Consider the following 27,655-nt stretch of genomic DNA (forward strand, 5'->3'; position numbering starts at 1 on the left):
CAGCTTCTGCATTATTTCAAACTGATCTTCTTAAAAATATATTTTTTTAAGTGTTCACTAAAAGCAAAAGATGCTGGAAATATATCTTTTATCAGAACATTAAAAATACTTGCTGCTTAAAAGCAAATCACAAAATAATACGGCTTAAACGAAACATATTTGTATTATAACATTGCCCCTTAGTGTCCAAGATGTGTAGGTTAGGGGGATTAGCCATGGGAAATGTGTGGGGTTACAGGGATGGGTGGGGCAGAGGACCTGGGTAAGATAGTCTGTCAGAGAGCTGGTGCAGACTCGATGGGCTGAACGGCCTCTTCTGCACTAAAGGGATTCTATGAAATGTCTGTTTGATAAATTACAAGCACAAACAAGCACAATCATTTTAGTTTGATGAAATTAGCTCCTAAAGCACTGAAGTGTTCTCATCTTACTATAGTACAAAAGAATCATAGACTTTCACTCTAAAGGTTGATACTGTAAGAGGGCTTGCTATTGAGGAAGGGGTGCCACAGCCTGAAGTCAATAGTTAGCTCCATTCTTCATTGAGCAGACAGGTAGTTATTTTGGTTTATTTTAAATACAACGGTCACAAAGATATTCAGTTTGCCCTCTCAAAACTTTCAATTTTCCTCTTTTGAAGGCAGTTACACACAGGAGGATATGGCTCTCGGAATAACTGTCAGCTTCCAGTAAATTGCCCAAGTGGCTATTCTTCATGTGTCAACCCTGTTGTTATTAGCAGATTAATCTACCATGGAGGACATCAGAGGAAAATTTGATTATATCTTATCAGGCATCCACACACTCCATCTGCCATAATCATTGCATAACAAATGGGAACAAAACTTCCCAATTTCTTTTGCTCTCGCAACCCAAAAGTAGTAAGGCAAATTATAGAGCGTCTCTGCTACCTCAAAGTCTGGCAATCCACACAATTAAAGCTGAAAGGACAATATTCTGTTAGGGGAGGTTGGACAAAATAGACAATAAATTTAAACGGAAGTCTAAAATCTTATGCATACACAATACTTAAAAGCAAGATAATAAGCCACCTATCATTAAAAGTCACATTTGTCTTTTTCAAAAAATAATCAAATTCCTTCACTGCTACATCCAGTGCTCCCACCTTTACATATGTCTGTTCTGTTTCCACGAGTTCACAAATGACCTTGCGTAGTTTATCAGCATCAGTTAGTTGTCGAGCTGGTACTTGGTGGGGTAAAGAATCCAAAGGCTGTGATGACATGTCGGGTGGGCTTAATTCATGCAGACCACGACAAAATGCTGTTACTTGTTCTGTACTCTAGACAAGAAAGTAAATATTTAAAGTTTACTTTTAAAATAGCTTTTGTTCCAAAAAGTGTATTTAAACTTTCAATGAAGATGATCATATTGTCATATTTTATACAATTCCCAGAGAGAAGTAATGTCAGGGATGATACCTTCCACTGTGTTCCTCAGCTTGCAGCTATATATTAACAATACGACACAATTGATTTAATTGGCCTAAAAAATCCTTCATACTGTCAAATGTTTATAAAATCTGCAAGAGAAGCATTGAAAGTACATAATTTGAGTTATTGAACCATTGAACCATGATTACCCAAACCAATACAGCAAATGCTCACTACAGATATAATCTGTTTGAATCCTTGAGGATAATTTTGACAAAGAATTTGGATGCGAGTGGCGTTAGAGGGTCAAAATAGCAGTCCACTGCAAGAATTCAGAGTAATATCATGATGTCAGCCAACATGTCACATTGATTTGATGCCAGCACCACCATTTTGGAGCTCAATGAACAGGGAAGAGGAGTGGCTGGACAGAAGGTTTCCCAGTAGCAGGTTTCTCAGTAGCAGGTCTTATCCACCCTGGATATTCAGGAAGCAATTCTCCTACATGAACCTCAGTGAGGAACAATGAGTGAGACATCTGCACCTCACTAAAAACACCTAAAATCTGCCACCTCTCCGCAGCAACACAGCAGGGCAAGGATTGGCTTGCCAGTAACTGTGAAAGTCATCATGGTGTGAATATGGCTCTTTCCAGGCTAGAAGACATTTGTAACATTTCCATCCACCATTACGCAAGGGAGATCACTGATGGGCTATATTCAAAGGGGACAGACAGCATTTCATTCTCTCTTGCCAGAGGCTAGCAGGCACAGCACACAGGCAGCTTCACTAGGATTGTAGGCTTTTGAATGCTGCCATTTTCTACAGGTACTTCGCTTTGTAGGCGCCACCTATAAATTCTGAGATGTACCTCAGTTATATTAACTTCCTCGCCCAGATGGTGTGCAACCATACGCAACAGATCATTCAGATTAATACCCGGTATCCTGGCATGCCTTAATACTGTGGCAGTCTACTGTGCCATCAGCCTTTGTGCTACCATTAAAAAAAAAATCAAAAGATGGCTCCTGGGCAACAAGAGCCATTTGCTGATTACATATGGCTGATGACTACAGCATGCATACAGTGAAAGTCATGCTGCAAAATGAAATGTAATAGAGCAAACCACTGGCACACTAAAACAAAGTTGCCGCTGCCTGGGCTGCTCTGGAGGAGCCCTGCAGCGCTCAGTGGAAAGGGTGCCAAGATTCCTGATAGGCTGCTCTATGCTGCACGACTTTGCCGTCAGAAAGGCACAGTGCTCATCACAAGCTACGCTTCGAGCAGCTGAGCAACAGGAGGATGAACAGGAAGAGCGGGAAGAGCAGAGGCAACTTAAGACAACCCCTTGCTGCCTGTGCTATGCATAAAAAACTCTCAGTTCATTCATAGAATCCCTACAGCACAGAAGGAGGCCATTTGGCCCATTGAGTTTGTACTGACCGCAATTCGCCCTAGGCCCTATTCCCGTACTCCTGTAAATCCCCCTGACACTAGGGTCAATTTAGCATGGTCAATCAATCTAACCCGCACATCTCTGGAGTGTGCCTCCGTTAATGAATATTATAGTATCTACTTGCCACAATGTCAAAATAAACAGTCAACACAAAGTAAAATTTCAAACCAAATTTATAAATCAAAGCATGCCATGTTGCGTACAAACATCAACAAATCACCCTTACGTATTTCCTTAGTGTCTATTTTTAGTGTGCCTTTGCCTATCTAACTGTTCCTTTGCAGTTTACCCCAGTGGCCAAAGCATGGCTGGTAGAAGTTTCAGTGGGGGAGACCGCAGTGGCTGTGGAGGGTGACTTTGAGCAGCTTTGAACCCGTGACTTTGGATTGCAGTATTCCAGCACGAGGAGCAACACCTTTGGGCAATGGACCAGATGGGTTTTGATGACAATCAATAAGGATTTCGTGATCACTATTATTGAGAATAGCTTTTTCTTCATTAATTCCAAATGTTTTTTTATGAATTTAATTTAAATTCCATGGTGAGATTTGAAACTATGTCCTCCGAGTATTAGCTGGACCTCTGGATTACTACTATGCCACTATCTCTTCATTATACAACAGAAGTCAGAGCTTCCAATGCAGCACCTGACATTGCAGCGTGTCTGGGTTCACAGTAGTGCTAATGAAGTTGTCCGCCGTGTCCATGTGGGAATGGTAGGCTCCGAGTTGCATGCAAAGTCCTGTGCAAAATTGGTGCCAGACCCCTTCACATTCCATTGCATTGCATTGCATGTAGATACCTGCAGGCTTGTTGCTGCACTAACATTTTGCTGTGCATAGCCATCTTCTGTCGTCTGTCTCATTGAGTGCTCATCTGAATCCTCTGTGGCAGAACTTGTGTATGATCACACCCTACAGTAAGCAGTCATCTGCACTGGTAGCAGGCCACTCGTGCCGATATACCACTATGTCCAGATCCTGCTTGTAAGCTTTATTCTAAATGATGTAAAGTGTCAGTATCTGAGTGATGGATGTGAATGCGAGATCAAGTGACAATGTTTCTTCATCATTATGGTCTTCTTGCTGTTCCACCACTGCCTAGCCAGGTTACAGATCCTATGTATCTGAAAGGAGAAAGGCACAAGGGTACAGCAAGGTGAGAGGAAGTAAAAGGTGCATGTACCATCTACACCTTTTAACTAAACATAAATTGCGGATTAAAGAGGAAATGGGATGCGAGGAGGAATATTCAGTATGAAGAGAAAGTCATTTTTATATTTTGAGCCCTACCAGTAGATAAAGACCATGGCCTTAGAAATGACTGCTCCATTGATAGCCAGCACTATGCTCCATGGGGATAAGGACATGTGGTCCTAACAGTCCTCTGCCAGTTAGTGCATGCTACCTTGGCTAATTCAGCATCTTGTCCTGCATGAAGGACTGTAGCAGGAATTGTTTATGTTTGAATGATGGGGCTTTCATGGTCGAATAACTGGCAGCTGTTTGCTAGTTGTGAGATGTGGGTATGAGACTTGCAACAGTGTAAAGTGAGATTGAAAGGTGGGGTGAAATTATGAATTTCAGGTATGGGTTATGCTTGATAGAGATTTTTGGTAGATACATGATGGGGGTATGGTGCATTGAGCAGTCTGAAAGGCTAGTGGTGTAGTTGGTGGCACACTGCATTTGAAAATGTATTCACTAATCTTGACCACTTGTGCCTGGTCATTGAACTTTTTGTGGCACTGCATCTAGGCTCTTGGGACTGGACTCCTGGTTCCTGATTGTCATGGCTGGTCCTGGTATCTTCTGAGAATTTCCCGGAGGGCCACACAGCCCCCTTTAGATAAATGGCATCTCTCTTCCTTTGGCGCCTCTTTGAGCAAGTCCCCTACTACAGCATCAGCAAACTCTGAAGCCTGCTCTCTGCCATGTTGTATCATTCATCTCTCTTTGCTGGATCAGGATCAGTTATAGAATGACTTGCAGCATTTGTTCCAGCAGCTATGCACCTCCACTTTAAGAGGTCCTGGCTCACTTTAATTCCAGTTTGCTTTCACTCAAGTTAAACTCTCACAAGTTTGGACCCCCTGCTGAGGCAAGCAACTACTCAATAGCACAGTTAGAGCTACATGCACGCTGCAATCATGTTAATTAGCAGGCATACAATGTTGGCAAACTGCCTACATTGGAAGCAATGTTAACTCCACATAGCATTCCCTCTGCCCGTTTTCAAATTTAGCTCCCCAATCATCAGGTTACCTTTCAAGAACAACAAAACATGTATTTAAATTGAGAAAAACATAAAGTACTTTTACTCTAAAAGACTATCTGAGATTGCTATTTTCAGTTTTTTTTTGTTCCTTGCACTTACCCACTTTGTTAAGTCTTGTTCTGTGCCTGAAAGTTGCACTAAAAATCTAGGTTATCGTTGAGCTCCACAGAAACGCACTCCATTGATTAACCTAAATACTAGCTGTTTAGGGAATCCAAAATTAAAACCAGCTAGTTTCTACTTAATGTTGTGAATTCTAGAAGAAGCATTGCTTGTACTGTTAGAGTAAAAAATGCTTTTATTTAAAAAGGCGTTGCTTGGAGGAGGAAGAGGAAGTAATTTACTTTGAAAATACCCAATGCTGCGTTTTCCTTCTTCTTGCACAATTCTCAAACCAGACATATCTTGCATACATTCTGTGATAATGGAATTCTCGAACATTTAGCCAAAGTATTGGTCCTTAGTCAGTTAACAAGAATATATATTTTGCTAATTTGGGCTTTTCACAGATCCACAATTAAAAGATTAACTTATTTTTCAGTAAATACAATTCCACAGCACTGATGTAAAATATACATTTAAACTTTGCAAGACACGAACCTTTGAATTGTACAATGGAACACAATTGTACAAATATTTAATGCATTTTATTGCAATTTTTTCCCCATTATCTGAGTGCAGTTATTAACCCATTTATAATAAATAGGTTAATGTGCCCATTGAAACAGCAGGGAGGGATTTTTTTTTTCAAATTCCCATCCATCCATGGGGTGGCAAGGTGGCACAGTGGGTAGCACTGCTGCCTCACAGTGCCAGGGACATGGGTTCAATTCCCAGCTTGGGTCACTGACTGTGCAGAGTTTACACGTTCTCCCCGTGTCTGCGTGGGTTTCTCCCAGGTGCTCCGACTTCCTCCCACAGTCTGAAAGACATGCTGGTTGTTAAACTCTCCCTCAGTGTACCTGAAAGGCGCCAGAGTGTGGTGACTAGGGGATCTTCACAGTAACTTCATTGCAGTGTTAATGTAAACCTATTTGTGACAAATAAACATAAACATTTCACACTGTTTCTTCGTGTACCAGTTAAAGTGTGAAATTCAGTGATTAAAGCTTTTTCAGAAACAATGCTCAGTATTGAAGTAGCATTGACCTGTCAAGGAGCAATGGGCTATGCCATTTCAGTTAGATTTCTTGATGGACCTTAAAGTGGAATAATGATTTGCATTGGAGCCATTTTACATACTGCCCCTTCTTTAAGGATCTTCTGCTTTCTTTGTGACTTTAGCAACAATAATTTAGCTGCTTGTCTCTAAACAGAAAATTCTATGCTAATATAATTTTTAAAAACTTGTGTGATGGCAGTGGTGGGAGAGTTGTGAGGGGTGGTGGTACGGCGGGCAAGGGAATGACTTAACAATGAGCACGAGTGAAAAATACAGGCATACGATCTAATTGCAAGATCTAAACTGGCAGCTTTCCAGTGGAATACGCCTACAAGCTGTGGCTGCCCAATCCCCACCTCCTTCTTAGCCCAAGTACCACTAGATTTATTGATACTGTTATGAGGGAAATATTGCCAAAGCAAGAACTGAGGGTTCAGCAAGAAAAAGTCACAATTCAGAACAGCAGCACTGGGCGGACACTGTGACATAGATCAAGAGTGGCAAGAAAACGGGATTTACCAATAGGAATGTTAAAACCACTCATCATCAACACGGAAAACAACTGGAAAATTACTGATATCCCATTAAAAGGGTGGAAGCAAAGGAAATAATTCCAGTAATTATACTATCAAATAACAGAGTGACACTATTCCAGCTGAGTTAAATCATTGGTTTAAAAGTCTCGTAACATCCTTTTTTGAATTCTGTCCAATTGAAAAATCTTTAAATTCTCTCTTTAGTTGCTCGAGCATGCTTGAAATGTTTCAGGAACTGCGGAATGACCAATTAAAACCACTGAAATTAAAATAAACTTTGAGGACAGTTAGATTGCTCCCAGTAAAACTCCAAGCAAATAGTTTAACTTGGTCTGTTTAAATAAATTAATCTCCATCACAATTCTAATTCTTCTTCAAGTATATAAACTAGTTCAACAATCCAAGTTTCAAGCCATTATTAGACTTAGTCAGAATAGTATTGCTTCTAAAGGACTGAGGGGGATCCTGATGCAGCATCTTATTCTGTGGTTAATCCTCATCTCAGCACAAAATGCTACAACTGGCTGAAAATATCAAAGCTGTTTGGAGGTACTACTTGGCTGGAAATTTGTATACAGTTTATACTGATCAATATTCCAGTTATTCCCATAAAACCTGCCCAACACATGACTCTATTTAAGCTTCAGTGTCTGTAGGTCCAAAGAATTCCAAACTTACTAAATTATCCATTTTTCCCTGAAGTTTTAAACTTGAAGAAACATTAATATTCAAATAACAGTGTAATAAACTTACTCAGGTGCCAGGAGTAGCTTTATTACAGTAATATTAACACCATCAAATCAAACACTTCCAAAATATCAACCCTTCACTGTTGCGTCTTCTTGCCAACTTGATTTAGCTTTTTCCAAGAGGCAAGTCCCAATCCAGGATTTGAACAAATAATTTAGACTGACTAATATTTAGTCCAATACTGTGGGAACGCATCATTGGTACTCCATCCTACATGAGAGATGTTAAATATAGATCCTTTCCACCTATTCCAGTGGTTCAGAAGAACGCTCAAGATCTATTGTTATTATTTTGTACAAATCCAAGGGGTTCTCCAGCATTCTATCCAAAATTCCTCCTTCAACTAATGCCACCAAAAAAGAAAATTGCTCATTTTCTTATTGCTGTTTGGGGAAATCTTGTTCTGTCCTGAATGCTTACACCTACACAGTACCAGTTGCTGTCATACCAAGTAATTAATTGTACATGAACATGTACTCGCTGCTGGGGGAGAAGCAGATACGATAGTAACTTTTAAGGGGCGTCTTGACAAATACATGAATAGGATGGGAGTAGAGGGATATGTTTCCTGGAAGAGTAGGGGTTTTTAGTTCAAGTCGGGCAGCATGGTCGGTGCAGGCTTGCAGGGCCGAATGGCCTGCTCCTGTGCTGTAATTTTCTTTGTTCTTCGAAGTTTCTGCAGATGTGCAATAATCCAGATACTGGACGATGAAATGGAGTTGTGGTTTCTTCAGCACGTGTGGAAAGGGAGAGAAAAGTTGGGTGTGAGGTGAGAGAGAAATAAAGGGAAGAGATAAAAGGTAAAGTACTATTGTAGTTGCTGACTTACTGTTGCAATCATTATCCCATATATGTAACTATATTTTGAACTTTATCTGAAAAAAATTGAACTCTCACAAATTTGATTGAGTTTTTTGAAGGGGTAACCAAGAAGGTAGATGAGGGCAGTCGATGTTGTCTACATGGACTGTAGCAAGGCCTTTGACAAGGTACCACATGGTAGGTTGTTGCATAAGGTTAAATCTCACGAGATCCAGGGTGAGGTAGCCAATTGGGTACAAAATTGGCTTGATGACAGAAGAGAAGGTGGTTGTAGAGGGCTGTTTTTCAAACTGGAGGCCTGTGACCAGCGGTGTGCCTCAGGGATCAGTGCGGGGTCCACTGTTATTTGTTATTTATATTAATGATTTGGATGAGAACTTAGGAGGCATGGTTTGCCGATGACACCGAGATTGGTGGCATAGTACACAGTGAAGATGTTTTTTTAGGATTGCAACGGGATCTTGATCAATTGGGCCAGTGGGCTGATGAATGGCAGATGGAGTTTAATTTAGATAAATGTGAGGTGATGCATTTTGGTAGATCAAATCAGGGCAGGACCTATTCAGTTAATGGTAGGGCATTGGGGAGAGTTATAGAACAAAGATCTAGGAGTACAGGTTCATAACTCCTTGAAAGTGGAGTCACAGGTGGACAGGGTGGTGAAAAAGGCATTCCGCATGCTTGCTTTCATTGGTCAGAACATTGAATACAGGAGTTGGGGCGTCTTGTTGATGTTGTACAAGATATTAGTAAGGCCACACTTGTAATACTGTATACAGTTCTGGTCACCCAATTATAGAAAGGATACTATTAAACTAGAAAGAGTGCAGAAAAGATTTAATAGGATTCTACCAGGACTTGATGGTTTGAGTTATGAGAGGCTGAATAGACTGGGACTTTTTCCTGAAGCGTCGGAGGCTTAGGGGTGATCTTATAGAGGTCTATAAAATAATGAGGGGCATAGATGAGGTAGATAGTCTACATCTTTTCCCAAAGGTAGGGGAGTCTAAAACCAGAGAGCATAGTTTAAGGTGACAGGGGAGAGATACAAAAGGGTCCAGAGGGGCAATTTTTTCACTCAGGTGGTGGTGAGTGTCTGGAACGAGTTGCCAAAGGCAGTAATAGAGGCAGGTACAATTTTGTCTTTTAAAAAGCATTTAGACAGTTACATGAATAAGATGGTATAGAGGGACATGGGCCAAATGCAGGCAATTGAGACTAGCTTAGTGGTAAAAACTGGGCGGCATGGACAAGTTGGGTTGAAGGGCCTGTTTCCATGCTGTAAACCTCTGTGACTCTAAGAACCTGGTTATCTGGTACTTTTCATGATTCCTCATAGTGGCCCTTTATAAATCCAGGCTTTTCTTATTTCCTCCTCCCCTTCAATAATGATAGGAACAGGATTGGGTTACTCAACTACTACAGCCTGTTCTGCCTTTCAGTTAGATTATGGCTGATTTGCACTTTAACTCTATTTACTTGTTTACTTTTTCAGTCATGCTTTGTTTTCTGAGGTGATTTAGACTTTCTAGCTTTAAAGGGTTAAATGGGTTTGCCAGGTTAACACAACTCCAGCTTAATGGCAAAGCAATATATTATAATATTCATGTCATTCTAAATAATGTAACTTGCAATGAGCAATGCAATGGCAGATGTGTTAGCAATTTCTTAAAAACATCAGTACACACAGATGCCACGCCTCAGATACTACATTCTGTCATAGCTACAAAACAATTTTAAAGTGCTATCTGCTTCTGACTTGCACTTCCAAACTCCAGAATAAAATTGATAAGTACATTCCTATCCCTAAAAAGCAATTCAAGTTTGAATGAACTTGTATTTGTTTATTTGATTAAAATTTGAGGCTTTATTGGGACACAACTCCACTTGAGCAGTGTAGCATTATTCTAAAGCAATATTTCTTGTGAGAAAAGTGATGAGTGATCTGCACTTTAAAAATGAATCTGGTGAATTACGCTTCAAAGTATCAAAATTATACCTATATTTATATATAAAAAAAGAAAGATTTTCCTGATAAATGTTTAATCTGGCCTCTTCTCAAGAAAAATTTACAAGCAGCTGTCAATCTACAAAAACTTCATTCAACAATTCTCGGATTAATCTTGGACTGTGCTTACTTAGTTGGATCACTTTCTCCCAGGGACTCTCTCAGCAATGGTTTAAAAGGATAGCTTAAACAGAGCTCCGTCTTAATAGCTAGCCTGCAACCTGATCACTCTTGAACAATACCACAGGCAATGAGCTATTTACGTATAAAAAATGTGGCCTACTTTGGTGTTAATCTAATTCGCACATAATAAACACACATGTAAACGGGTTTGCAAAGCTTCTGGCATTTAAAACCATGAATCTCACTCTAAAAGTTTTGCTAACGATGATTGCTCTTTATGTTCCACATGTAAAAAATACTAAAACTTCCGTTATTCCAGACCCTGCCTTAAATGTATTTTTAAAATATTCATGGCCTGAAAAATTGATTGTTCTGTCCCTAACATTGCTGCCAGCATTTTATAATGACATACTAAACAGCTGGGCTATTCCAGAATACATTCAATCACGATGACCTATAGATTTTTTTCACATCATGCTTAGCTAAAGTTGTCCTTCCTGACGTTAGAAAACAGCTCGGATAACTTTCTAACTAATCTCATTTTTATATGAATTTAGTTCAAAAGAAAAAGTTAGGCTAACATTGAAGCATACTGCTCATTCAAATCACATGGATCTTATTGAAGAAAATTTACTTCACTACTGGTTGAAAGTATTATTAGGTTTTCATAAGAAAGAAAAATGGCAAGTTATTTGCTACCATATAGCAATAGTTAATTAAGCTTTTTTAAAAAATGTGCAAAGCACATTGAAAGGATTTCAAAACCCAAGCAATAATCCTGTGCCTTTAGGTGGACAGAGCCAAAAATAATTACCCTATTGGTGAACGATGACTTTTTCAAAATCAGTATACTCTATAAAAAAATTTAACCAGGAAATCTTTCTATTCTGTAATCTCGTATCTAAGACACAACTTCAGAAAATGTGACCTGATGCGTATAATATTGTATTCAAGCCAAATTATTCACATTGACTTCAAAAAGAATAAGACCGCTCACTCATCCCTATTTGCTGTGTTTACAATTTAATTCCAATTAGACTGGAGTGGCTTCCTGTTCATAAACATTAAGGGCAGAACAACAATCAGCTTGCAAAATGTGTGCTTTGTCACGCTGAAGGGTAGGAATTGTTCAGCCAGGCAAAAAAGGCAGGCTACAGGTATAGAAATATATTACTAGATAAAATGCAGTTGGTGCAAATTAGTAAACCATGCTCGCACTGATTTATTGTTTAATCCTAAGAATAAGGCCAACCAAAAAGTACATAAGAAAGAGGAGTAGATCATTCAGCCCTTCAAGCTTGTTCCCGCCAATCAATAAGATTATTGCTGATCTAACGTGGCCTTGATTCCACTTGCTTGCCTGTCCCCATAACTCTCGTCAATCAAACATCTGTCTAACTCAACCTTGATAACTTCAATGACCCAGCCTCCACTGCTCACTGAGTGAGAGAACTCCAAAAACTAATGATCATCTAACAGAAGAAATTCATCCTCAACTCTGTCTTAATTGGGAAACCCTTTATTTTGAAACTGTAGCCCATGGTTCTAGATTCTCCACAAGAGAAATACCCTCTCAGATATTTACCTGTAAAGCCTCCTCAGCATTTTATTTGTTTCAATATCATCTCTCATTCTCCTAAACTCCAATTAATATAAGCCCAATCTGCTCAACCTTTCCTCATAAGACAACTCCTTCATCTCAGGACAGTCTAGTGAATCTTCACTAAACTGCCTCCAATGCAAGTTATGTTCCTCCTTAAGCAAGTTAACCAAAACTCAAGATGTGGTCTCACCAATGCCCTGCACAGATGTAGCAAGACTTCTGTACTTTTATACTCCACCCATCTTGCAATAAAGGCCAACAATCCTTTTGCCTTCTTAATTATTTGCTGTACCTGCATGCTGTTTTTTTGTGATTCACGTACAATACAACCCTCAACTTGTTGTAGAGTGTTGAGTACAATTCGGGTTGGGTCCTAATGAAGTCTCCATGGTCTTAAGTTGGTTGACTGTGTGTATTTATTAAGTGTAAGAACTATTTACATACATACACTAAAGGATTCAAGCTAGAGCTCCCTCCATGCTTGATAGTACGCAGCTCTACCAGCATGAGACTGACTCCTAGGTGTGGATCATGTGTTCTCTTACATCACTGTGTTGGTGGTACTGTACTCATCCCCACATTAGATGTGCCAGACTCTTGTATTACACTACTCATCCAGCATTCTGTATTATGCCTCTCCGTTTTATGATTGCCAGACCTTATAACGTGGTTTTGTTTAAAGCGCCTTCATTTAATTCAATGTAAAATTGAATAGTGGAAAGCGACATATGGCCTCATGTCTGCCTAGAGATAAAGCCATGTGACCCAGGGACAGAGGCCCAGTTTGAAACCTATTGAAGGTTAGTTGCAAGTTTTAAAACCTGGACATAGAAGAGAAGGTAGTTGTTCTTGCTGCTGGAAGACTCTCAGACAGACGAATTTGGGGGAAACAAGCCACAATAGGCACTGCTATGCAAGGCAGATGAAATGGACTGCTTTTGTGTTAACCACCAAGTAGAGGGTTATTGAGGGCTGAATCAATGTTTGAGGAAACAAGGACTGCAAACAGTTAACAACCATGGAATCACAAGAAGGTACCTCCAATGGGAAGTTCATTTGATTACGCTCACAGGTTGAGTAAATTTTATTTTGACTGAGACATGCATGTATTAAATTAGCCAAACATTTAAAAATATTCGGGGAAATGTAAAGTGGTTCACTGGATTAAAAAAATCTAAAAGTAATATACAAATGTGCTCATTCAAGGGATGTGGGCATACTTGGTAAAGCCAGCATTTATTGCCCATCTCCAACTGCCCTCAAGAAGCCGAATGTGAATGACCTTCTTGGATAAAACCCGAGTGGCTTGCTAGATCATTTCAGAAAGTAGTTAAGAATCAATCGCATTGTTGTGGGCTTGGAGCCACAAAAAGGCCAGCCCAGGTAAGAGCGGCAGCATTGCTTTCCTAAAGAACATTGCTGAACAGATGAGTTTTTAGAACAATCGGTAGTTTCAAGGTCACCATTTCTGAAACTAGCTTTTTATTTGAGATTTTATTTAATTAATTGAATTTAAGTTCCCTAAGTAATAGGGTTTTGACTCCTGTCTCTGATAATTAGTTCAGGCACCTGGATGACTAGTCCAGTTACGTAACTACTATGTTACCATATCCCTATGCTTATTAAATATTTATTTATTTTCCAGCAGCATTTTAATTTCATTTGTATGAGTTGTATGTCTTCCTCTATTGAGGATGTTGTCTGCCTTTAATTGAAAAGAAGCCGACAACAAATGATTATCACAAGCGAAAATGGAGGAGGCCTGGTTCTGTAAGTAATCGGGTTTTCTTCGCGCACACATTTTCAATTTTAATTAGTTTAATTAATTAATTGGTTAGAACTTATTCTATACAGCAAGATGGAAGAAATATTTTTCAGATTCTGAAGTTGAAGTTGATACCAGTGTCATAGCTGTGCCAAAACATCTTGCAGGGAAGCTTGTTCTTAAGTGTTACCGGTATCAGGGCTCACAGTCTTCTTTGTGTTCAATGCAGTCACATATTACTTCGTGCCATATGGAATAAACCAAATTGGCTGGACAAGAGAATCAATGACAGGGGGTTCTCAGGAGAAGGAAGAGTAAGGACAAGCCCGAGATTTTTGGCTGCAGATGCATGCAAATGAGCTTGTGCTAAGCTATGCCACATTATTATCTACTTATGGAGCCCATTCCTCCAGTTCACAATCCTTGACTCGATGTGGTGGGCCTATAAAGTTTTGCTCGAATCCATTGGTTATGGGACTGCTTAGCATTATCTTTGGAATGCTGGTTTTGGCATGCAGGATGCAATTAGGTAAGCTTCACTAGTTTGACAACTCATCCAGGCATGCCCGGTGTTGCTCCTGGCATGCCATTCTATATTCTATTGTGAAACAAGAGTTGGCTCACAGCTTGATGTTAATGGAAGAAAGATGATGTGCTGGGTTGCGAGCTTGCAGGTTCTGGCATCACACAATTCTACTTCTCATGGGCAAGAGTGCCTAATTAGATGCCCAGCTTTGGATGGCTGGATATGTCCTTACCCTGTTGCACTTAGGATGGTGCGATTGCCACGCCACATGGCGGAATGTGTTCTCACTTGGAGACAAGACTATTTTTCATAAGAATTCCTAGTCGCTGCTATCAGTGAAACCCTGTGCTTGCGACAGGCTAGTTCACCACCCATGGTACATTTTGTATCCCTCATTATCATCAATTCGTCAAGTAACGTTCAACATGGAACAGTACGGATTGTTCAGTTGTAGAGGAGGGAAGTGGGGGAGGTGCATGGTGAAATAGTTAGCGATGAGGAGGAGATCCCTTTGTCTTTTAGGGATTTTGAAATTCATTTTTTAAATTTACAAAATAAGTTGAAATTAGGATACAGAAAGACATCCCTGCTCATTTTATTGCAAGGCAGGCAGAGTAAGCCCAGGCAATGAAGGCTGTCACAGGCCAAAAACATTTCTCTGGGTGAAGCTCATTACCATATGTGTGGCGAGGTACATGCACATTTGGAACAGGTTACTAATTAAGGAGGATAGCGAGGAGAAGAAATCCAGTGGTTCATCTGCAGAGCTAATCCGGTTGAGTTAACTGGGTGTGGAGAAATGCAATCCCAAGTAATGGCCAGTGAAGGTCACGGCTGGAATTTTATTGGCCTGCCCGCCCCGGGAATCGGAGGCGGCTAGGGGCAAACCATGGAAAAGTCCGTTGACCGCAGGTGGGATTTTACGGTTTCAGGATGAGTGAGACTGTAAAATCCCGCCCCATGGATCTGGCATGTCAACTTCTGTAGGGCCAGGAGGAATATTAATGATATATTAATGTACAGAGAGCATTTGCTTTCCCCCCAGTACTTGAAAATTGTATCAGGGTTCGTTTAAGAATATAGGAGCTTTACTTGCATTTTTTAATGAGATTCCTGCCCCATCTCTGACTGGAGCCGTGGCCTCTAATCTAAAGCTTCAATCAAAAGGGCAGAAAGTGGAATGGCATCAAGAACATGCAGAAAATCAGCTCCATGGCGTGCGTTGTTGTCATTCTCTGATGGCTGTTAATAATTGGAATGTTTCCGTCTTTTATCAACAATATATGCTTGCACATTAAGATGATAGTTGCATAAAGAGGCCTTCCTAAGTGAACACTTAGGGCATTCTGTATATCATTTTAGAAAGTCGTCTGTTTTCCTGCCGCCTCATCAACTACATGCATCTGTTTTGACCTCTTCACTCATCTTCCTTTCTCCATTGCTCTGATGCCAGCTTTAATCAGCCATTAATAATGTATTTTCTATTAAAAGTCAGGGTTTAGGAATTTAGGGGGAAAAAAAAACATTGAATTGCTCCCTGACAGATCTAAACAAGCAAAATCATGAGTAATTCACGATCAATGCGTTCACGTGTTGTTTTTGCTGATTGTGTGGAATAATTTTAGGGGCAGAGACTAAAGATTGCTTTTGATCCAATAATCCATAAAACCATGACATTCTAATTACACGGGCTGACATATTAACTAACATACAAGACAAAATTAACTCTTACAAAGTCAAGTTACCATTTTGACATTTACAGTGTAAGATTGGAGTTATGTGAAGGGTAAATGGAAATCGTACACTAATTATGACTTTTCAACATTCATTATGTTAAACTAAAAATCATATTGTTACTTCATTGCACACAATATTCTCCTTTACTGTTAGATACTCAGATATCAAAATTCATAAATGCATAGCTGAGAGAGAGTTAAAAATGATAGAAATTGAAGTATGAATAATATCAAAAAGAAACAAACAGGGAAAAGACAAATGTGAGCAGAAAATTTGGTTGCCAGCACAACCCAAATTGGGGGAGAAAACTAAATAAAATAGTTGAAACAGTTGAGGTGCAGGAAGGTTTTGCATTCTGTTAAACGGTTTATTTTTAATATAAAGTTGAATTGCATTATTCTCACCTACAGGTACTGTAACCTAGCAACACTCTTCAGATGTATGCTTCTGCTGCAGAAAATAACTGGCATTGTGTGACCTTTTTTACTTAAATTTCCCACACATCCAACAATTTTCTGTTAAAGTGGAGCAAGCGACCTATTAACGTTAGTCAGAATTGTTAATGATTATTCATTCTTAGGTGCAGGTATTGCTAACAATCTACATGCTCAAGGTTTGACACAACTATGTTCTAGGCCCAATCATCTTCCGATGCTTCATCAATTACCTTCCCTCATTTATAAGGTTAGGAGTGGGAATATTAGTGCAGATGACTGTACAATGACAATCACCATTCGCGACTCCTCAGATATTGAAGCGGTCCACATGCAGCAAAAACTAGACAATATTCAGGCTTGGGCTGATAAGTGTCAAGTAACATTCGTGCCACACAAGTGCCAGGCAATGACCATCTCTAACCGAAGAGAATTTAACCATCTCCCCATAATGTTAAATGGCATTACCATTGCTGAATTCTCCATTATCAACATTGTGGGTGGGTTACCATTGATCAGAAACAGAACTGGACCAGCCACATAAATACTGTAGCTAGAAGAGCAGGTTAACAAGCTAAGAATTCTGCAGACTGTAACTCACTCTCTGAATCCCCAAAGCCTGTCCTCCAACTAGAAGGCACAATTCAGGATTTGATGAAATGCTCGGCACTTGCCTGAATGAGTGCAGCTCCAACAACACTCGAGAAGATTCCAGGATAAAGCAGCCTGCCTTACTGGCACCCCATACACCACAAGAAAGCATTCACTCCCTCCAGCACTGATGCACAGTGGCAGCAGTGTACAAGATGCGCTGCAGCAACGCACCAAAACTTCTTGAACAACACCTTCCAAACCTGCGGCATCTACCATCTAGAAGGACAAGGGTAACAGATGCATGGGAACACCACAATCTGCAAGGTCCTCTCCAAGTCACACACCATCCAGGCTTGGAACTATATCACCATTCCTACACTGTCACTGCATCAAAGTCCAGGAACTCCATTCCTAACAGCATAGTGGATGTTCCTAACCTATCTACTCAAGAGTAACTAGGGGTGGCAATAATAGCAACCACATTCCATGAATGAATAAAAGGAAACTTTGATATTCTAGGCACTTAAAAGAGGGCTAAGAATCAACCTGAACTGGAGTCACATATAGGTCAGACTGATTAAGATTTGTTTGCAGTACAGAAGGAGGCAACTATAGCTATTAGCTGCAAAAGAGCTAGCAAGTCGCATCCCACCTTTCCATTCCTGGTCCTTACCCTGGAGGTTACGAAACAAAGACTTTCTGCCTCTAACACCCCTTCTGCTAGTGAGTGGGTGGAAAAAAATCTCAACTCCCCTTTAACCCATCTACCAATTACCCTAATTATTGAACTTTCTGTCAAATTGAAAAGGTTTTTCCTTTCCACTCTATCTAGGCTCCTCAATTTAATTCAGTTCAATTAAATCTCCCCTCAGCCTCCGCTATTCCAGACAAAAGAACATGATCCTATCCAATTATCCCTCATAGTTAAAATTCTGTCTCACAGGACAACAGGAACCAATTGAGTTTTTAGAACAACTTAACAGTTTGTATTTCCAACTTTTGTGTTAAATTCTAATTTATTTCAAATGTTCAAATTTCCATGGTAGAATTTGACTCATGCTTCTAGATGATTAACCCAGTAAATTTATCTTTACACTAACATATCTCAATGATAAGGGGTGTACAATATTTTTTTTCACCCTTCACATCCTTGCACTTATCAGGAGAATTACAGATACAAAACCACGTTCTACCTATCTCTGCATATTGCTGCGCTGCATTACATTGCCATGTCATCTCAACCAACATATAGTTTTCAAACTTGAAATACAATTATTTTAATAGTACACATAAAACTCTACCAAACAACAAAATTATTTGCTTATCAGATATTCAGATTGTTCAAAGGTACCAAATCGAATTGCAAAGAATATATGTATGATTGTTCCGTAAACCAGCCATTTTATAACAAATAATGATAATGTCGAAGTTGAGTTATGTTTACACAAAACAATAAAAGGTAATAGAAGCCTTGTTTGTAAAATAGACTAATCAGTTTTTTTCTAACAACTAACAACCATTACAATCAAATATAAAAAGCAGCTCAAAGGATTTTAGTATCTATTAATTTGTTATCTATACTGCATAATAAATAGAATTTCAAATGTTCATGTGCAGTCAAAATGCTGATAAAGCAAATACAATCTTTAAAAACACTCAACTGTAGCTATTCCCTAAAAGCATCGACAACATTTTCAAAATTATATATGGCTTGATTATTCAATCATACCTAGACGAACAATAATCAGATTCTCACCAAGTAAAGCATCTCGTAAATCGAGTCACAGGATCCTTTGATGTCCTGGTCTTTGGCCTTGTGTTTTACTCTCCAGAAGACTGACATTGTGAAAAGAAACCCTTTACCTAATGAATAAATCTGCTTTGTTATTATACATTTATCATCAATTCTCATCAGCCGGAATCTTAAAACGTGGCAGATGGTTCATCAATGGTAATAATTTTTGTTTTTCCTTCATTTTTAAAATAGTTCAAATGTACAAGACGCTGTGCTTACTGTTCTTTCTATGCTATGCAGAGCTGCAGTACTGAGAATCAGTTCAGAATGGAGCAAATGCTGTAATCCTATTCTAACTACCTCAACCCTAAATCCTTCAATGTTTATCTGAACTAGGATTCCAGTATCTGTTACAGCATGTCCAGCAATGAAGAGTAGTTCCTGTCAACAAAAGTGTTCTCATCGAACACAGCAGCAAAAAGAACTAGCAGAAACATGAAAGACAGCCTGCTGAAGCTGACATCGGAATGTCACTGTCTGCTTCCTAGGGCGCTGGTTCATCCAATTGGTTTAGTTCCCCCACTGGAATACTAATACTCAATTGTGTGAAGCTGCACTGAACTGCACAAAACTATCAAACACTGCAAAGAAAATTACCGGAAATGTCATCTATGGCTCTATGCGGTTGAATGGGTTGCATGTAAAAAGGATGCCAATGTTTACAGCCTTGTAAAAGAAAGGCTCTTCTTTGAAGCTGAGTTTCAGCTTCTGGCCAATATCACAGAGGAATTCTACATTTTTTCTTTGCCTTTTTTTTTCATTCTGATCTGCAATTAATTATTCACACTCTAAAACCAACGGAATGATCTAATGCCATTTACAACTGCTGCAAAGATTCTGCAGGAATAATTATTCATAATCAATTTTCCTTTCTAATTTCTTTGAATTCAGCTACAGCACTCGTCACTTCAGAGGCAACCAGCAAAGAATCCTGAACAGATGGCATTTTCCCAAAATACAAAACAGAGGCACAGCTGTCTGATCTGAACATCATCCACATTTTTCCCCATTAAGACACACTTGAATAATACTGTCAACTCAAACAAAGTAATCAAGTTATACAATGCAGCAAAGTGCTAAAATCTGTAAACATTACAGCAACTGACAAAGACTAAATGTGACAAGTTTAGCAGAACCTGCAGTTCTAACTATAAGCTGAAAATTCACAAAGATTCCAAAACAAAGCAATTTTTCACATACTTGATTTTACTTTAAAGTTCATCACATGTCAAATATAAATAAACACTAACTACTTCGCAAAGTTAAGAAAAAAAATCAAAGGTCACAGTTCGCTTCAGCTGTTTCTATAGAAACAGCTGGATCAGATTCTAATCAATTCTCAGTCAAGATCTGAAAGGTTATTACAGAAATTCCTAGAGAACCTTGGTGGAAGAGCTTAAAAGACGTTAAGTGGCTTTTCTAAACTAATAAGTATATCTGTTTAGCCTACCTTTGTAACATCAGTTTTAAAATCAGTTTTTATCTCAGAAAGGGCAAAGATGCTCTCAAACTTCAGCTATGTTTCATTCATCTGAAATACTAAGCATTGTTTTACTAAAGTTGCCGCTGTTACAATCCTGAAGGCTTCAGTATAATGCATTTAAGGGTGGGGTATACAAGTTAAAACATGTATTTCATATACTTGAAGTGCAACATCATAAAGAACTTCAGAGACAGTGATGCAAAGCAGAGGGAGTTTCAAAATGCACATCATACTTATTTTAAAACAGTGGGTGGGATTTTCCAGCCCTTCCTGCCTGCAACAGGGGATTACCATTGACTTCGGCGGGACCGGAAGGTGCTGCCGGCGGCCAATGGCAAACCACCTCTGCCTCGGACAAACGTGCCGTGGGGGCAGGAGGGGGCTGGAAAATTCTGACGTGTAACTATTTAAGCACAAACAACTTCAAACTGCTTCAATGTATTTTTTCCTTTAAATATGCCCATTTTATAAATTTCAGTGAACAAAGAGTAACAATGAAGTTTTTAATGTTAAAAATTGATCTGTACATTGTTTTTGCACAGTTCTGTATCATATCTGGCAATTCTATAAATCAATATGCTGTATAATAATTTTGCTACTGTAACACTCATGGAGAACAGCTTCAAATACTCTTAACTACGCCCACTAATTGCAGTGTTCACTTCATTGCTTGAAACACCTCAACATTTGTTAATATTGAACAGTAGTAATTGCAAATATTCTCACTTATGAGAGTTATTTCCTTGTATTCTGCTTTAAGAGATGGTTATAAACTTGCAAACTACTTTACCACGACAAATGAACAAGTCAGTTTACTTGGGTACTTGCATTCAAGGAACTAATGCCTTAGTTATACAGGGTCTTAGTCAGATACCATCTGGAGTATTACGTTCAGTTCTGGCACTGCATTCAAAAAGAATATGTTTGCACATTCCCCCAGTGTCTGCGTGGGTTTCCTCCGGGTGCTCCAGTTTCCTCCCACAGTCCAAAGAAGTGCAGGTTAGGTGCATTGGCCATGCTAAATTGTCACTTAGTGTCAGGGGAACCAGTAGGGTGGATGTGTGGGGTTATGGGGGTAGGGCCTGCGTGGGAATATGGTTAGTGCAGACTCGATAGGCCGAATGGCCTCCTTCTGCACTGTAGGGATTCTATGATTATACCAACCATAGACTAGATAAATGACAGATTTACAAGAATACCAAGGCTTCAAGGGATAAATTGAGGACAAGTTGCATAAACCTGGGTTATATTCCCTCGAGTTCATATGATTGAGGTGTTCCACGTGACAAAAGAATCTGACAGAGAGGATACAGCGAAGTGATTTCCACTGGTGAGGAAATTAAGAGTAATGGGGAATAATCATAAAATTGGAGCTAAAACAGGGTTTTTCAAACTGTGAGCCATGACCTCCATTGGGTGTCAGAGGTCACATTTGGAGTCACAAGTTTTCCCTCCTCTGGAGAGCAGACCACACAATCCAAAGGCACTGACGGGACAGACCAGGACAGAAATGCCACCAAACACATCATGAAGTGGACAGTGAACCAACTTCAGAAAAAACTTCTAGCGGCAAGTTTGAAAGGGTCCAGGATGTTTTGTGCTGACTTGACGCAGCTAGCGGCTGCCAGACATGATCCATAAGATATAGATACAGATTGCGTCATTCTGCTCCGCCATTTGATCATGGCTGATGTGTTTCTCAACCCCAATCACTTCCTTAGTGAAGGAAAAAAAGGGGGTTAAGTGCCTGAGCAGGGAAGGTAAGTGCCAGCTGCAAACTGTACTATGCTTCTGCTCCTGTCTGCTTGTTGTACAGGTTCCTATTCCAGGCTAGTGACTCTGCTTCACAGACCAGCAACTTGACCAAATTAGGGGGAGGGGAGAGGGGCTGACGAGTGAACATAGAACATAACAGCGCAGTACAGGCCCTTCGGCCCTCGATGTTGCGCCGACCAGTGAAACCAATCTAAAGCCCATCAAAACTACACTATTCCAATATCATCCATATGTTCCAGATGTTTCCACCAGTAGGAAAAACTAGAACCAGAGGGCACAATCTCTGGCTAAAGGGACAATACATAAAAACAGAGATGAGGAGGAATTTCTTCAGCCAGAGAGTGGTGAATCTGTGGAACTCTTTGCCGCAGAAGGCTGTGGAGGACAGGTCATTGAATGTCTTTAAGACAGAGATAGATAGGTTCTTGATTAATAAGGGGATCAAGGGTTATGGGGAAAAGGCAGGAGAATGGGATGAGAAAAATATCAGCCATGATCGAATGGCTCGACTCGATGGGCAGAGTGGCCTAAATTCTGCTCCGATGTCTTATGGTCTAAACAGAACTCATACTGGCCAAGTACGCTTGAGAGAAGATTTGATACATGTGAAAAACAACATAAGCAAACCCAGTCAATCCTCCTATCGTATTAGTCCCTAAGCAAAAATGATTCCAAAAGGCTCTGTATTGACTATAGAAAAGTTGACGCAGTGATCCAAACTGATTCATACTCAATTCCTCACACTGAAGGCTATATCGACTGAGTGGGCAACTCCACTTAAATTAGCAGTCAATCTGTGAGGGGGTTCTGGCATGACTACCCATGCTAAAAAAATTGCAGCTTTCATTACCCCAGATGGCTCACTCTAGTACAATGTGATGCCCAGGCAAATGAACCAAGAATTCGCTAGCTTACTTAACTGTGAGTGAGTTGAGGGAGGTGGGGGAAGAGTGGAAGCAGTAGGGAGTTTGGGAAGATGACCCTAGGTGTTTATGTATGTGGTGGGGAGGGGGATTGAAAGAGGGGCTGTTAAATGGATGAGTGAGAGAAGAAGGTTGGCAAGAGGGGCTAATGTGTGAGTGTGTTTGGGGGGGGGGGGGGGGGGGGGGGGGGTTGGAGAAAAGGTTGCGGAGTAAGTGAGTGGAGGAGAAGCGGGGTTAGGAAGAGGGGAATACGTGTGTGGTTATGGGAGAGGGGGAGTGCATATGTGCATCGATGAGGGGACAGAGGGGCTTCTCTGAGTTTTCTGTTACCAGGGAATATGGAAAGCTTGGTTGAAACCCAAGATCATAAAATAATAACCTTTTTTACAAAGTTGTTTAAAATATATTCATATTTATATAATGCATTGCTATATATTGATTTATACAATACACAATAAATTATCTACAGTAATTAGACAAGGAATATTACAATTTACTTTGTTGGCCCCTGAAGTCATGTTAACTTTCAGGTATTCAAATTGGAAAATAATTTGGAAAGCACGAAGCTAGATATTTCAGGTGTGACATCAGGGAGGCACTTTTTCCACACAGAAGGTGGTGGGAATCATAAGACTCCCTACAGTGCAGAAGGCAGCCATTCTGCCCATAGAGTCTGCACTGACAACAACCCCACCCAGACCCTATCCGCGTCACCCCACATATTCATCCTGCTAATCCCGCTAACCTACACATCCCGGGACACTAAGGGTTAATTTAGCATGGCCAATCAACCTAACCTGCACATCTTTGGAGTGTGGGAGGAAACCGGAGCACCCAGAGGAAACCCATGCAGACACGGGGAGAACATGCAAACTCCGCACAGACAGTGATCCAAGCCAGGAATCAAACCCAGGTCCCTGGAGCTGTGAGGCAGCAGTGCTAACCACTGTGCCACCGCGCCGCTTGTGCCGAATGCGGGATTCTGTTCCTTAAAAGACTATGAACACTCAGTGAATTCAAATTTTCAAGATTCAGTTTGGCTGTTTTTTTTATTATTTACAAATATCAATGGCTAAAAATCAAAAGTGGGTTAAAGGAGTTGAGGTACAGATCAATCATGACCCAATTCAATGTTAGGACAGGTTCAAGGAATGAATGTTCTATTCCTGTTCCTGAGCTATTCATCACTGAAGTAACTGTGGAATTACAGCAATCAGCAGGATAACTGTAATTCAGAATATCAGAGAATTGTAGAGAAGTTGGAAAGGTTATTCCTCTGTCCCCAATACAAATAGATTGTAATAGCACAGAAGACGTAAAAACAATTATCAGCTGATTCAGAGTTGGGCTTGCCAATATAGATGTAGAATTATTAACATAAATGTTACCAACATATCAAAAGGTAAAAGCAAAATGCACCTTAGTCTTCCAGACGGAACAATCTTCAGCTACTGCTTCCATTTTTTGGGGCAGATGTTGGTATTGATTCTGCCACTGTCATTTATACATCCTCCAGCCCCACCTCTTGTTTCTCTTTCCAGTTTTGGTGAAAAGTCATCGATCTAAAATATTAATTGTTTCTCTCTCTACCGGTGCTGCCTGACCTGCTGAGTATTTCCAGTATTTTTTATATTGTGAAGCTAATGTGAAAACAAAATCTGCAAGGGATATCAAAGGTTATAATAAAACTGCGCCTACCACTGGCCTCCGAAGGGCTTCATGTGTCTGCTTATTTGCATTCTGCTTGCTGCAGACTTTGCTGTAAAATGGGTGCAAGCAGCTAAAGTACTGAGAAACTCAAGTGCAGCTTTTAAAATCAAAATTCAGCCTGCAATTTTAGGCTGCATATTGGAGACAAACAGGCAACAGCACTAGGCTCTTTCATTCACCCTTGTCACTTCATTGCACGTGTTACCAATATTCTAGTGCAAAGACAGATTTCACTACCTGGATTCAGAGGGCAGCATAGCATAACAATAATTTAGAGAAGACAGAACTTCACTGACTCAGACTTCCGAGACCGCCTTGAGGCAATCAAGAGCAGCATGGAGAGATTCTTAGGTCTGGATACTACTCAGCCACACAAAAATGTAGCTTGTGTCATTTCAAGGGATGGGCATTGTGTGAGAGCTTCCGCGATTCCAAGTCTGCAGAATATTGCTGCACAAAGTTCAAAGACTTCATCAGAGCAGGCAAGCTACCACCTGGTAGGCCGTGCCCTCTTTAAATGGTACCTTAACTCCTTCCTATATTGCTTCTCCTCCATGATACTGGCACGTCACCATGCTCATCACATGGCAACTGCTGCACTCCAAACATCTCAGTATAAGTTAACCACAGATCAAGAGCAACAGAAACCAAGGAGACAGTTGCCATGCCACTAGCTCTCGCTCTGATATTTGTAAACAAGGCCCTGGATTTTTCTGAATTCACTTTTAGTAACGTGGCTAAAATCCCAAAAGAATGGCAGCTTGTTAAATTTGTGCTGGGACACTATAATGAGCCATAGCTACCTGCGCTATTCATTGGCTGCACATCTGTTTCAGGGTGGGGAGTGGAGTAGGAAATTGCGCATCTCTGCTGCCACTTAAAGGTAGCAAGTTTATCTTAAAGGAAAGGTACACTCTGCTTGAATGAAGAATGGGGTTCTGCTAATAAATATAAGAGGCAATTACAGGCTAAATTATGAATCAGAACAACAAAACTAATCTCTGGATTATTACTTGAGCCATGAGCAAATTGGCATAGGGTAAATAAAGTCAGAGAGTTGAATGCATGACTCAAAGACTAGTATGGGGGAAATATGTTTTAATCCATGGCGCAATAGCACCCAGGATTCAAAAATAGGGAACTGTACCTAGTTTATAGGCCCCCAATAGTAACTACACTGCAGGACAGAATATACATCAAGAAAAAATGGGAGCGTGAAAATATACTTCAACAATCATGGGCAATTTTAATCATAGACATTAGATAAATTAAATTAGCAAAGGTAGCCTTGAGGATGAGTTTACAGAGCATCGTTGTGAGAGTTTCTTAGAACAAAACTTTCTGGAACCAACCAAGGAACAGGCTATTTTATACCTAATAATGTGACAGGATTCAGTAATGAACTCATTGTAAAGGATCCACTAGACAACACTGACCATGACAGGATAGAATTTAACATTCAGTTTAAGGATGAGAAACTTGGGTCTGAAAACCAGTGACAGAAACTTAACTAAAGATCATTTGAAAGGGATGAAAACAGGCAAGTGTGGAATACGAGGAAAGTAGAAAGAAACTTAAACAAGGAGTAAAGAGGGCTAAAAGGGGTCATGAAAAATCATTGGCCAGCAGGATTAAGGAAAATCCCAAGGCTTTTTATACATATGTAAAGAGCAAGAGGGTAGCCAGGGAGAGGGTTGGCCCACTCAAGGACAGGGGAGGGAGTCTATGCATGGAGCCAGAGGAAATGGGCGAGGCATTAAATAGTACTTTGCGTCAGTATTCAAAGAGAACGACTTGGTGGATGATGAATCTGGGAAAGGGTGTGTAGATAGTATGAGTCATGCTGAGATCAAAAAGGTGGTATTGGGGTTCTTGAGAAACATTAAGGTAGACAAGTCCCCAGGGCCTGATGGGATATACCCCAAAATACTGAGAGAGGCAAGGGAGGAAATTGCTGGGGCCTTGAGAGAAATCTTTGTATCCTCACTGGCTACAGGGGAGGTCATGATGTGGAGATGCCGGTGTTGGAGTGGGGTAAACACAGTAAGAAGTCTAAAAACACCAGGTTAAAGTCTAACAGGTTTATTTGGTAGCAAAAGCCACTAGCTTTCGGAGCGCTGCCCCTTCGTCAGGTGGAGTGGGAGATGTGCTCACAAACAAGGCATACAGAGACACAAACTCAATTTACAGAATAATGATTGGAATGCTAATCAAGCTAATCAATGCTAATACAGCTAATCAAGTCTTAAAGGTACAGACAATGTGAGTGCAGAGAGCATTAAGCACAGGTTAAAGAGATGTGTATTGTCTCCAGGCAGGACAGCTAGTGAGATTTTGCAAGTCCAGGCAAGTCGTGGGGGTTACAGATAGTGTGACATGAACCCAAGATCCCGGTTGAGGCCGTCCTCATGTGTACGGAACTTGGCTATCAGTTTCTGCTCAGCGACCCTGCAGTGTCATGTGTCGCGAAGGCCGCCTTGGAGAACGCTTACCCGAAGATCAGAGGCTGAATGCCCGTGACTGCTGAAGTGCTCCCCAACAGGAAGAGAACAGTCTTGCCTGGTGATTGTCGAGCAGTGTTCATTCATCTGTTGTCATAGCGTCTGCATGGTTTCCTCAATGTACTATGCCTCGGGACATCCTTTCCTGCAGTGTATCAGGTAGACAACGTTGGCCGAGTTGCAAGTGTGTGTACCGTGTACCTGGTGGATGGTGTTCTCATGTGAGATGATGGCATCTGTGTCGATGATCCGGCACGTCTTGCAGAGGTTGCTGTGGCAG

At 40.4% G+C, this 27,655-nt stretch overlaps 1 protein-coding gene across 3 annotated transcripts in view; it reads right to left on the reverse strand.

Annotated features, from left to right (window-relative positions):
- LOC144506410 (rho guanine nucleotide exchange factor TIAM1-like) overlaps nt 1-27,655 on the reverse strand; it is a 306,108-nt gene that overhangs the window by 31,607 nt on the left and 246,846 nt on the right. For 2 of the 3 annotated variants that reach the window (XM_078232483.1, XM_078232484.1), the window contains one exon: nt 1,127-1,303. In XM_078232483.1, coding sequence (XP_078088609.1) covers nt 1,127-1,303 — 177 coding nt within the window. Of the gene's footprint in view, nt 1-1,126; nt 1,304-18,943; nt 19,312-27,655 lie in introns of those variants that run through there. The other variant, XM_078232485.1, reaches the window with a different exon arrangement.

This window comes from Mustelus asterias, chromosome 17, assembly GCF_964213995.1.
Source record: "Mustelus asterias chromosome 17, sMusAst1.hap1.1, whole genome shotgun sequence".
In the NCBI taxonomy this organism is placed as follows: domain Eukaryota; kingdom Metazoa; phylum Chordata; class Chondrichthyes; order Carcharhiniformes; family Triakidae; genus Mustelus; species Mustelus asterias.